The following is a 13,979-nucleotide window of genomic DNA, read 5'->3' as shown; positions in this document are numbered from 1 at the left end:
GTAGCTGATTTCAAATGCCATGCTTTCAAAGAAAACTTGTTAGAAGCAACAGCAATAGTTTAATCTCAGTGCCCACATGTAGCACTTACCTTCTGAAGTCCCTCTACAGTGGCAGGCAGACTAATTAAGTCTGCAGCTGACTTAACGTTGGCTTTGAGGTGGTTTACTGCAGAAGTCAACAGAGATATCTGAAAGGAAGAGAGTAACAATGAAAAGAAAATTTGGAGAATGAATGCTTCCTGCACAGACTCTGTAGCCGATGATAATATCAAGGCGCCCTTGGCTTTTATGTGTTTCTGTGACCCAGGCATTATACGCTGTCTGCTCACAAGAGTACAGGAACTACAATATATTGGATAGAATTGAGATCTGGAAGGCAGTAATACCCCTTCCTTCCCTGCCCTCACTTTTTAAAAAAATAAAGATTTATTTATTTATTTGAGGGGAAGGGAGAGAAGGGGGGAGAGAGGGGTAGAGGAAGAGGGAGAGAGAAACCCAAGCAGATTCCATGCTGAGCACGGAGCCCGATGCAGGGCTCGATCTCAGGGTCCTGAGATCACAACCTGAGCTGAAACCAAGAATTGGAAACTTAACCAACTGTGCCCAGCCACCTGTCTCCCTGCCCAATTTAAACACTAGTGCCAAAGAGGGAAAGGCAAGTATTATTCTTTACCCTACTCCTGGCAGCTACAAGATCCAAAATCTTAAGTTACCGAAAAGTTGCAGTGATTACAACACAATCCCTCAACAACTGGACAGGGAGAAAGCTAATGATCAAGGACCCCTGAAAGATTTCATTTTGGTAAAAAATAACATCTTGGTTATTTACTGAACTTTTGTTCCTGACCAAGTGGGAACATACATTATAAAGCAAAAGCCCATCATCACAAAATATAGTCTACAGGAACTTGGACAACACTTTAAACTACTTGGGGATTCAGTTTTGGTTTAACAATGTGATTAATATTTCAAACTCAACAGCTCAACCAAAGTACTACTCTGTACCTGAAGGGGCTCAATAAATACCCACTGACGTGCTGACTGATGCAGTACATGTATTAAAATAGGAACTGAATAAAAATAAAATGTGTCTTCCCTTCTGCTATGTAGGGGTAGAATTCTAAATAGCTGGACTTCTCTCTTGAATGAGGACTGGGGGAACTTGTACAATACATAATTTCAGGCAGCTGAGATCATATTCTAACACTTTTGTAGTGTGGCTCAAAACATTCTTAAAAGGTTCTTAGTTCCAAACTGATTTCCTGCCCCCAAAGTCTAGGATGAGGACACAGATCTACTGATAGCAATTATATTCAGAATGGCCCCACAGAATAACCAGTGAAGTTTCTGGGCACCTGTTACGTGTCTAACACTGTGGCAGGCAGCAGATGGGTAGCAGACAAAGTAAACCTGATCCCTTCTTCCCTCCAACCAGTGCTGGGCGTCTCTGTGCTGGGCACTGCCACAGGCACTGTGGAGACCGTGGCCAACAAGACCACGAGGTTTTGCTCTCAAGGAGCTTACACCCTAGTAGAAGGTGAAAGAAAAACAAAGAGGGAAAGTATCAGATTAAGTACTAGCAAAGAATTTCAACAGAGTTCCTGGAGCAAGCAGCAGCGTGTTCTGAACCACGGAGTCCGGTAAGAAGCCCAGGAGCTCAGGAACTCAGGCCTCTTTCCTTCTTTCCTTTTAGGAGGCGTACGTTCACGACCTTCAGGCCATTTTTCATTCATTCATTACTGCAACAAATGAGCCCTATTCCATACCAGTGATCTTGTGGTATTTACATTTTAGTGTAAGGAGACAGCCAATTTTATATAAGAAAAACACTGGATGGTGGGGTGCATTAGAAGAAAATTAAAATAAGGTGACCTGATTAGTGACCAGGGAGCTACTTTAGATTAGATGGTCAGAGAAGGCTTCTATAAGGAGATGAAATTTTGGGGCGCCTGTGTGGCTCAGTTGGTTGAGTAACTGCCTTTGGCTCAGGTCATGATCCTAGAGTCGCAGGATCGAGTCCACGTTGGGCTCCCTGCTCAGCGGGGAGTCTGCTTCTCCTTCTGACCCTCCCCCATCTCATTCTTGCTCTCTCTTTCTCTCTCTCAAATAAATAAATAAGTAAAATCTTAAAAAAAAAGGAAGTGAAATTTGAACTGAGATCTTAGTAACAAGAAGGACTTAGCCAAAGACTGAATGAAATACATTTCAGGGCAGAGGGAATTGCTAGGACAAATGTCCCAGCATAGGGAGGAGCTTGGCACATTTGAAGCATAGAAAGAAGGCTTGGTGGCAGAGTGAGAAAGGGGGAGGAAGAGGGAGAGACGGAGGGAGGGAGGTAGAGAGAGAGGTAGAGGGGTAGAGTTAGGTAGGTAACATTAAAGAAATAATTACTAGATGTGATAATACCAAATAAAGTTCAAAGAAAAGAATATTTGTGTAGGCTGAAAGGGACAGGCTTCACTGAAGTGGGACTCAAATTAAGACTCTGATGGAGAAGTAAGCCTTTTATATATAAAAATAAAGCAGGTTTTCTTTCTAGGTTAAATAGGTAAGTGTGGCATTAGGAAATAGGTAGGGAAAAACAGCATGAATAGGCCTAGGAATACCTTTTCTTCATGGCCTTTCTCAAAGTGACAGTGATTTATTTATTTGTGTGATGACTTGATTAAGGATTCTCTCTTCCACTAGACTGTAAGCTCCATGACACCACGGACCATGTCTATTTCAGCATTTTCCATAATATGCCTGGCACACAGACAAGCATCAATAAGTATTCACTGAATGAATGTGTGGCTGAGAAAGAACAATCTGTCTAGGAGGGACAGTGAGAAGACTAGTCCAAGCAGAGTAGAAGGTAGAGGCTAGGAAGGAGGAGATAAGCCTAAATAAGTAGTCAACTAATTTTTCTCACCAGTAAAATGGCTGAAACAATAAAAACTGTTTAACAACAATCATCTCATAGGGATGTATGAATGTTTTAAAATGTCTACAAATTTTTTGATAGTCTTTCCCTTCAACAGGTGGAACCTAATCCCCTGCCCTTGAATGTGGCCTGTCCCCAGTGACTCACTTTCAGCCAATAAAGTGGAAGTGACAATGGGCAACTTTGGAAACTAGGTCGTTAAAAGCACCAGGGCTTCTTCTTTGCTCCCTTTTGGATCACTCACTCATGGAAGCCAGCTGCTGTGTTGTGAGAACACGCAAGCAGCCCCGTGGAGAAGCCCACATTGAGAGGAACTAAGACCTGTGGCCAACAGCCATGTGAGTAAAGATCCTCCAGTCCCAGGGAAGTTTTCAGATGATGCAGTCTTGGCCTAGATCTAAAAGGCAACCTTAGAGAGATCCTAGCCAGAACCACTGAACTAAGCAGCTCCCAAATTCCCGACCCACAGAAACTCTGAGGGAATAAATGCTTGTTGTGTTTGGGACAAATCTAACACAGCGACAGATGACTAGTACAGGCAATGAGGATTAAATGAGATATATAACTAAAGCTCTCTTTTTTTCTTTTTAAGACTTTATTTATTTATTTGACAGAGACACAGCAAGAGAAGGAACACAAGCAGGGGGAATGGGAGAGGAGAAGCAGGCTTCCTGTGGAGCAGGGAGCCCGATGCGGGGCTCGATCCCAGAACCCTGGGATCATGACCTGAGCTGAAGGCAGATGCTTAATGACTGAGCCATCCAGGCACCTGTATAACTAAAGCTCTTAGCACAGTATGTGGTACAAACAAAATACCAAATCAGTGTTAGCTCTTTAACTGCGAAATTTAATAAGCACTTAAACATGTCATTCTCTACAAGTGCTCCAAAATATTCAGACAAATCTTCAACATTCCAACTCTATCCATTTAAAAACAAAATGGGTGAGAAACCTCAGCCCACAGAGAGATACTCTCAGCAAACTATAAACCTCTTAAGAGTAGCAATTACATCACGGAGATTGTTTTAATCCATACCTTTAAAAAGATATGAATAATACTGAGGTTTGAAAAGGACTTCAAGGAGGGGTGTCTGGGTGGCTCAGTTGTTAAGCGTCTGCCTTCGGCTCAGGTCATGATCCCAGGGTCCTGAAATCAAGCCCCACATTGGGCTCCCTGCTTGGCGGGAAGCCTGCTTCTCCCTCTCCCACTCCCCCTGCGTGTGTTCCTTCTCTCACTGTGTCTCTCTCTGTCAAATAAATAAATAAAAATCTTAAAAAAAAAAAAAAAGGACTTAAAGGAAACAGGCTTTCTTTTTTTTAATTTTATTTATTTTTTGACAGAGAGAGAGAGAGACAGCGAGAGAGGGAACACAGCAGGGGGAGTGGGAGAGAAGAAGCAGGCTTCCCAAGCAGGGAGCCGGGAGCCGGACATGGGGCTCGATCCCAGGACCCTGGGATCTTGACCTAAGCTGAAGGCAGACGCTTAACGACTGAGCCATCCAGGTGCCCCAGGAAACAGGCATTCTTATGCATTGTTAATGGGAATGTAAATTGGAGAAGACCCGTAAGAAGGTTATCTAGGAGTATCTGTCAAAATTTGAATGTTTAGGGACGCCTGGGTGGCTTAGTCGGTTAAGCATCTGCCTTCGGCTCAGGTCACAATCCCAGTATCCTGGGATTGAGTCCTGAATCAGACTCCTTGCTCAGCAGAGAGTCCGTGGCTTCCCCTGCCCCCTGCTTGTGCTTGCTTGCTCTCTCTCTCTCTCTCTGGCAAATAAAAATAAATAAATAGGGCGCCTGGGTGGCTCAGATGGTTAAGCGTCTGCCTTCGGCTCAGGTCATGATCTCAGGGTCCTGGGATCGAGTCCCGCGTCGGGCTCCCTGCTCCTTGGGAGCCTGCTTCTCCCTCTGCCTCTCTCTCTCTCTCTCTGTCTCTAATGAATAAATAAATAAAATCTTTAAAAAAATAAAAATAAATAAATAAATAAATAAAAATTTGAGTGTTTATATCCTTTAATTTAGCAATTTCATTTCTAGAAATCTATCTACACATTACTTGCTCATGTACACAAAGATGTATGCACAAGAGTATTTACTGCTTCCCTATTTGTAATAGCAAAACACTAGAAACCATCCAAATGTCTATTGCTAAGGATGAGGAAATATATTATTATACATGTATATATTAAATATATTATATTGAATATACATACATATATATATTATATTGTAGAACAATATACACTGAATGACTCCATCCATTTGGTCTCTCTCACTCACACACACACACACACACACACACACACACACTAATGCATAAGCTAATTCTTATTAAAAGCTATTAAGATTTTCATAGAAAGGGGGCTAGAAGAATGCAGCCCAGACAATGGCAGTGGACATCTATGGAGACCGGCAATGTGTGTGTGATGGGGGAACATACAGAGATGGGGGTTGAAGGGGAATTTTCATAAAAGTTCCTATGTATTTTATTGTTTAAACCTTATATAAGAATACATGCACGTATTACTCATAAAATTTTAAAGACAAAAGATGGGAAAGAAATACACACATAGGAAAAAGACATCACGACTCTGGAAGCATTTAACAGATTTTCTAGGCTGGCCCTTTCTTCCATGACCTTCACTGGGCCTTCTAAGACTATCTTAAAGTGCTCAATCATAAAGTTTGAGGAAGGAGGCCTTCCCTCAGGTATGTTTTACTCAGCACCCCAAAGTATGTATACAATTGACTCAATACCAACTTGATGGGCAAGAATATGGTTATTCCAAAAGCCCTATCAATTGTGTGGTTATCTTTTGGCCACCAAGGGAACAAACTGCTTCCACTGACAACTGGCCAGATCCTAAAAGACACAAGCTGTGTTCTGGGTGGAGTGATCTAGGTAGAAACTATTCTTCCAGGTACTACAATATCCTGAGGCTAACCAGAAGCATCTCAAGAATGGTATGGCCTCCCAAATGGCCAGTGTGGCTGGAGGCAGCTACCATTTCACCCAAAACCAGAGGAGCAGGTGCAAGTCAATGCAAGTAGGATAAAGTGAAGTACTGTTCCACTTCTCCCCATCCCCCAAACACCCCAGGCCTAGGGTATCAGCTGCTTCCCTGAAAGAGTATGCCCTGGAGAGCGGACCATTAACTCTCTAAATACCAAACATCACTTAGGACTTCTTACTCATTTACAAGACCTGAACCCACACTGGTCACTAGGACTCAGCTACATTCCCATAAACTGCAAAGCCGGATTCCATCTTTCAGCATAATCCTCTCGTAAGAGCAAAGAAATGTCAGTATCTCTGGAAAAGTACAACAAAGCTGTATGTGTAACTGTAATGGAGAGACAAGGGGCACTCTCCTTTTACTATCTTTGGGACTGCTCTAGTCTCTGATAGACATTCTAGAATGTCAGATCAGATTCAAGCATTATAGAATTTATCTCTAAAAGTCACACAATATAGTTCAAAGAGTCTAAAAAGTTGAAAAGTTAAATAGAAAACATTAAGAAAAAAACCCCCATTCCAGCCAAAAGATGAATCATGACTTTTATGCATATTACATGACTTTTCATTAGCAGCATTAAAAATAACTACTGTAGACCATTTGCTTATTAGACCATTTTCTACTATAAAGTCTGAAATGCTTCTTTTTTTTTTACTTTGGGATTAAAATTAAGGATTCTTTAAATAGTAAGTAAAAGAGTTACTAAAACAGATAATCATCAATGATGAATGATGATGAGCCCCAGGGACCCGACATCACAGCCTTCTAACTTGATCTACTGAGCACTTACTGCATCCTTAATATAAAGATGTAAGGCAGAATGGAAAACTGGAAAGAAAACAGGCTCCTAGGCCTTAAATATTTTAATATTAGCACTGCTACACAGCCGTGCAACCTTGAGCCAACTACTTAACGTCTTTGAGCCTCGGTTTTCTTATCTGTAAAGTGGAGATACCACCTCCTACTTCATAGGGCTATAGAAGCAAAAAAGGAGATCTCACATGTAGTGCATCTAACTGTGGCCTGCACAAAGAAAACATTTAATGAATGGCAGTTTATCATCTCAATTCTCCTCATCATTGCCATCATCATGCTTAAAGCTCCAAGTACAGTGTATAACCTTCTAGTGTAATTAGATGCATACATAAATAACTATCATACAAGGTATCAGGACTGAGTGCCAAGAGATAGAGAGTACATAGAAGGGCACTCAAGGTCCTTCTTGATATGGCTCTTGCTGACATATCCTTACTTCTGGCCTCTTTGCACCAAACTATAGCTATAATGAACTACTAAAATTCCCTGAATGCACTGTGTTTTTCATTTGTCTATTCTTTTGGACATACAGTAAATACTCATTATTCACAATGGTTATGCTCTGGAAAGTTGCAGCAAACACTGAATTAGTGAATGCGGAACCACTGCTCCTAAGAGAAATATAGGGTTAGGTTCTTGAGAGCTGTCTGGTCACATTTTTGTCAACTGGTCATTGTAATACATAACCTTGTTTTATAGCTGTTTCTGTTTAAAGATATCTTATTAATTAAATATATATTGCTAAATTCATGCCTGAAGCTTATCTAACACACGTATTTTCTCTGTAAGACACATCACAGCCTCAGGACGCCTGGGTGGCTCAGTTGGTTAAGCGTCTGCCTTCGGCTCAGGTCATGATCCCAGTGTCCTGGGATAGTCCTGCACGGGCTCCCTGCTCAGCAGAGAGTCTGCTTCCCACTGCTTGTGTGCGCTCACGTGCTCTCTCTGACCAAAAAAAAAAAAAAAAGACACATCACAGCCTTCTTGCATTTAGGAGTACTAGACAGTACTTCAGCACTATACTAGGGGGACATTACAAGCAGTGCAATCACCAAAAAGCCCCCAGGAAGTGTGAAAACATGGCAATAAATATCGTTCAAAAAGGAAAGCTGTTTACAGTATGAGAGCTGAAACAAGGCAGAATGTCACCTTGTTTGACATCAACTGGAAACACCTGTGTTGGGTGACTCAACTATTCTGCCACTGTATACCAGTTGGTGAAGGACTACAAAAGCACAAGTATAGATTTTGGGGTTACAAACAAATTTTAGCAAGTAGGCGAATTCACAAATATGGAATCTGCAAATGAGGATCAACTCTACTAATGTTTTACCTAGGACGCCCTTCTCTTTCTTCAGAATTCACCTGGCCAACTCTTATGTGCCCTTCAGGACTCAGCTTAAGATGTGAGAAGCCTTGCCTGGCCCCAGCCATTCTGGTTAGATAAATCCTTAAAAATGCCCCCCTAGCTCCTGGACCTGCTTCTTATTGCTCATCAGGCTGTTTTACAATTGTTTACTTTTCTGTCTCCTCCATTTGGCTATAAGAGCCTTGGGGGCAGGAATCATCGTTTTTGGTTTTGAATCCAAGGCCTAATTCTATAAAAGCAGCTCATTAAACATTTGTTGAATTAACAGTCTTCAAAGAAGGGGGAGGACACTCCCTATACTGGTTGAGAATGGCTATGGGTATGAAATCAGAGGTTTCATGAATAAAACAGCAAAGTGAGTGAAATTTTTAACGATTAAAGGCTTTCAATGCAAAATTTGATTTTAACTTATTTCAAACTAATGGCTTTTCTTTTTTTCAGGTGGCATTAACTTCAACTCACATTGTGATAAGGACAGTTCTTGTTAAGTGATCTGATCCATTTTCTTATTAAGCCACTTTGAATTGCTTTTTAAAAAATAATTTGCCAATAAGAGCATCTTAACTGACAGTTACCCTTAGACATAAAAACATAGAAATTAAATACCAATTTTATTTTTATAGCTATTCTGATTTAGGACAAATGCCTTTTACTTGAACAGACCGTCAGATATGCATAACATTAATTTTAGAAAATCACTCAGAGACCGATGAGCTCCCCTTGGACCAACATAAAGCTCACTTCACTACACCATCCTCCTGCGCAGTCACTCCCCTCATCTCTGAAGATCTACGGAGATTAAAATGGAAAGGGTTTCAATTCAATCTCTCCCTGTTTTATATATGAAGCCCTGGGGCTGGAGTAAACTTTTCCTGCATACCTGCCTTCCCAGGTCCTTCTTGCATTAAAAATAAGAGCCAAGCCAAGAACAAAATGATTCTTTTGTTGCTAGATTCCTGGTTAAAGAGGATTCAAAAGCCAAAATATGTAGCAAAGATTTGAAAACCTGTATGTCCTCTCACACTGAGTACCAATTTCCCCTTTTGATTCTTCCCACAATAATGCTGATTTACATGAATGAGATGAGAAAGAGCTAACATTGACTCTTCATCTTGAAAAGATTTCATCCCTACCTCAGAACAGCGATCTCCATGACAGACTCTCTCAAGGGAATCCACGGTTTGCCCCAGTGAGAGATGCTAATGAACTACTTCTCAGCGCTTCACTGTGGTCTATTTTCACTTGATATAATCTCTGACCAAACTGCTAATTTGCTCTGTCAATAAAAGCAAGGCCACAATTTATCCTATTCTTTTTACAAAAGGGAGTGAGTACTGGCTTTTCCCTAATTACTGAGAGTCCAAAGATAAATGATAACGAGCAAATACTGGGTGCTATAGCCCATCAGTTATTTCATCAGTAATTTAAAAAAGTGAAATAGAACTGAAGAGAAAATATCATAAAGCATACTAAGGGTAAATTATGGTTTTCAGAAACTTTTATTTTAGTTACACATATATGTATGTAGGGATGTGTTTAGTGGGTAATGACATAAAACATTTCTTTTTGTGGGTTCTGGGCAAAATCTGAAAGCCACTGTTGCAGCCCCTGATCCCTGATCTTAAGTGCTGACCTGCCCCGCCGCCCCCACCTCCACTCCCACACTGCTGCTGAGAGCTGACGGTAGCTTCGGAAATGTGTGTAAGCACTTTTATTCGAGCACAGTGCTCCCTGCCAATGGCTGATTCTGAACTTTGGGACTCCATTCTGAAGAAGAGAATATCTGCTTAGCCCCACGAAAATGGTGTATCTATTTTTTTAAAGATTGATTGATTTGCCAGAGAGAGAGAGTGAGAGAACACAAGCACGGGGAGCGGCAGAGGGAGAGGGAGAAGCAGGCCCCCCGCTGAGCATTGAGCCCAATGCCAATGCGGGGCTCGATCCCAGGACCCTGGGATCATGACCTGAGCCAAAGGCAGATGCTTAACTGAGCCACCCAGGTGCCCGGAGGTTTATCTATTTTTAAGCACTTTGCAGGTGTAGCATTCATTTGGTACTTGAGTCTTCTTGCCAGTGCACGTCTTTTCTAACTAAACCGCAAAAACTGAGGACAGAGGCTACAGTACTTAGTGACAACTCTAGCACCTTATACACAGGAGATGCTCAATTAACATCCTTTGCATGAGCCCTTTCCCTCTGGCAGAATCCCTCTTTTGGAATCAATGCCTACTGAGATCTGGCCAACTTAGGGACTGAAAAAGTTTTTGCTCTAGGCTTGCTTGCCTGGCCAAGGTATTTCACCAACTCTGCTACCTCCTCCTGTGCTAGTCTAGAATAACTATCATTAGCTACAGATGGTTTACAGATTAGTTTTACTACAGTGTATAGCACTACAGCCAAGGCTGCATCTGTAAGTTTGTGAACTCTATTAAACAAAGTCAGCTCTCATTATCTTATATAAGTAGACTACCCATTTTTCTTTGAGGTTAGAAGGACACTCTTTATTTGATACTTACACTGCTCCTTAGGAAAAATTGACTCAAGAATTTCCAACTCCCTACAAACTACTCTACTTGATAAAACTGTTCTTTGCAGAAAGGGCTAACACCTTATATATTTGGTAAATGCATACTATTACCCATTTTACCTGACCTTAATGTGCTGGGATCACAGTATGCAAAACATCTCAAAAAGTAAAACAATCAGAGGTGAGTGCTCTATACCTATAAATTCATACTAAACAAAACTAAACATTCACAGCTTACACAGAAATAAAATCACACATTTGCTACCTGCTTATTCATTTCTGTGATGTTTATCCAGACTTTGTTCAAGCCCAGCTCCCCAGATTCAATCTTCTCGAGTTGTTTTTGTTCGCTGAGTAGTTCTTCATTAAGTTTGGGAATTTCTTGGAATGAACTTTTCTGATTAGATTCCACTAAAAGCAAAAATAAGAATAATAATAAATAACCACAGAGTACTCCCTTGATTCCAAGATGAAAAAATGATCTTACAGTAGGAAGGAAGACAGGTTAATAGAAGTCAATCCTGGTAGGATGACTGAATTCCTATCTACCAGCTACACTGTTTTTTCAAATTTATGTAAGTATATAATTTTAATACTAAAGCACCATTTTAACTGGGGCTATTTCACTACTGGGGGTATAACCTTTTAAAAGTCAGATGGCTAAAAATGACAACAAAGTATCAGCAGAAAGAGTTGGACTCTGTAATTTACTGTGATCCTGAGTAAATTACTCCAATTCTTTGAGCTCAGTTGCCTCATCCGTATTACAGAGATAAAATAGACTTTACAGGATTTTTAGAATTAAGTGGAAAGAATGGTTGTAAAGTACTAAACAGGGCTAAGCAGGCATACAACAAGTGATAAATAAATACTAAGTATTAACCAGAGCAATTAAGGAGCTTTGTGATTAGTCAGTGAAGATTTATAAACCTTACTCCATTAATGCTCAAGGTGATGTCCAAAGTTATATCCCTAAATGATTAAATCTAACTTTTTTTGCTCTCAAACTGGTAAAATGCAAGATGGGTTCTTAACCACCTTTCAAGTGCTATTATGAGGATTACGATTTTAAATTTTTTTCATAAACAGCAAACAGTGTTTTCTTAGATCTTAAATCAACCCAAAAGCTCAAACTGAAATAGAAGATAAAGGAACATGTTAGGTGAAGTGTAGGCTGATATTTGGCTTTCCTTTGGAAAACAGTATCTCCTGACTGGTTTAGAGATTTGCCAGCCTGAAGGCAGAGGCCTGAAAGAGTGCTTTCTCCTCTGTCTTTAAAAAGTATTTTTCCTTTTTATGAAAAATAAAATATTGATCATGGCTGGTCCTCCAGAATAAAGCCCACATCATTTTTTTTTAAAGCTACAGATTGCCCGATTAGTTGTTATATACTTTCTTTAAAACCAAAAAAACTGGCATACAGGACAGATACAAAACAACTGACTAAAATTTAAGTGCCATGGTTTTTTTTGTTCCTCTCTGTGGGGTCAGCATTTGGAATACACCTGGCCATTTTAGGCACTAGATAAGTATCACTGACTGCATAAATCTGGCCTTTGCTTACCTCCCAACCACATTTCTCATCACTTTACCTTCCTCTTCAATCTGTTTTCTGGTAAAGTGGATTCTCCAGACACACCAACCTTTTTAAGTCTCAGTGACTCTATACACACTATTCTTTCTGCCTAGATGTCCTTGGCTTGCCCCTTCTCCATTTCTGTTAGCTTAGCCTAGTTAGTTTCTTTTAAGATTCACCACAAATAGCTGGGCTCCCAGGTTGGACGCCCACCACCACTTCACCATTCCAAACTCTATCTAGCACTTAACACACTGTGCTGTAACTATTTACTCATGTGTCTCCTTTAGCAGACTAAGAGAGAGAAAGAGCTGCTTAAGGATAAGGACCAGGACTTATTTGTCATGTATTTCCAGGGCCCAGCACAGTGCCAGGTATACAGAAGCACTCCAATGCCTTTCCAGGGAAATAACTGTAGGGTATGAAATGGAGTTAATGTTGTCCTATTAAGTTAAACAAAGAAAATTCAATCAAACAAACTCAACAACAAAAAATCCCTGCAAAAATCAGGGGCGGGGTGGTGGAGGTATCCCTGCCAGAAACAAGCCCACTCTCTCAAAATTCAGATTTTTTTGTTTTTTAAGATTTTATTTATTTATTTGACAGAGAGAGACACAGTGAGAGAAGGAACACAAGGGGGAGTGGGAGAGGGAGAAGCAGGCTTCCTGCTGAGCAGAGAGCCCAATGCAGGGCTCGATCCCAGGATCCCGGGATCATGACCTGAGCCAAAGGCAGATGCTTAACGACTGAGCCATCCAGGTACCCCCAGATTTATTAAAAAATATATATTTTTATTAATTTTTCAAAAATATGCACGAAAGGATTTCTTTATAAATGAAAGATTTCCCTCAGTGCTTTTAATGCAACATTTGGTTTACACTGGTTTGCAGGAATTTTGTCAGTATAAATTAATACTGTAAGAGTAAGAAAAGAGAAAAAAGAAAAATGATTTTCTTTTACATTTTCAGTGAGGTTGTAAAGTAAAACTTATCCCACACATCTGCCATTCTCAGGTGGTCAAATGTCCCAAGTGGGGGTTGGGGGTGGGGGTCTCTGTCCCACGGTCTATACGAAAGAAATAGAAGGTAGAAGTAGAAGAGGAAATAAGACAAATACATAAATAACCTGGGTTGCAGTTATTAAGTAACAAACATATTAAGCTGACAAGTCCTGAAAACCCTCTGGATACTTAGGATTGTATGAGCCAAGAGAGGATCATTTTCATTACATGACTTGGGGCTTTTTAGGAGAGAGTAGCCTAGTCAAGGCACTTTGGCTACATAAATGGGAGGAAGCGCAGCAAACAACTTATTATAATTTATGTTCTTTCAACATGGAAAGCAACTCATTTAAAATCTAGTATATTAATACTCAAAAGAACTTACCTAGTTCTTTTCCTGATCTCTAAGACCAGGAAGTAGAGATTTCTGCATACACTCTTTAGACAGAACACATATAATGCTAACAGCAATATTTTAAACTTAAACATCTTTAGTTTGCAATAAACTTTTATGTAATCATTCAACTTGTTATTGAGTCCCTATCATGTGCCCAGCCCTGCACTCAGCACTAGTGCACGCTGAAGACCCTGAGGCTGTCAGTCTGGGGGGGGGGGGGGGGGGGGCAAGGTGTCACCATGGAATTACTACGCAGTGGGATGGATGGTATGACAGAGAGATGCCAAAGTGCTCTGGTAGCATAAATATGTCTTTGGGTTTTATGGATGGGAAAATGAAGGCTCAAAAAGAAGA

At 40.6% G+C, this 13,979-nt stretch overlaps 1 protein-coding gene across 3 annotated transcripts in view; it reads right to left on the bottom strand.

Annotated features, from left to right (window-relative positions):
• The window catches only part of EFCAB14 (EF-hand calcium binding domain 14), a 35,215-nt gene that overhangs the window by 15,886 nt on the left and 5,350 nt on the right, over nt 1-13,979 (bottom strand). For all 3 annotated transcript variants that reach the window (XM_032429677.1, XM_032429658.1, XM_032429667.1), the window contains exons 3-4: nt 10,918-11,063; nt 90-188 (exon numbers count right to left, since the gene is read on the bottom strand). In XM_032429677.1, coding sequence (XP_032285568.1) covers nt 90-188; nt 10,918-11,063 — 245 coding nt within the window. The remainder of the gene's footprint in view (nt 1-89; nt 189-10,917; nt 11,064-13,979) is intronic.

Source organism: Phoca vitulina, unplaced genomic scaffold (assembly GCF_004348235.1).
Source record: "Phoca vitulina isolate PV1807 unplaced genomic scaffold, GSC_HSeal_1.0 scaffold2, whole genome shotgun sequence".
NCBI classification, from domain to species: Eukaryota; Metazoa; Chordata; class Mammalia; order Carnivora; family Phocidae; genus Phoca; species Phoca vitulina.
The sequence above is the reverse complement of the archived record's forward strand: the minus strand, read 5'-3'. Positions and strand labels throughout refer to the sequence as shown.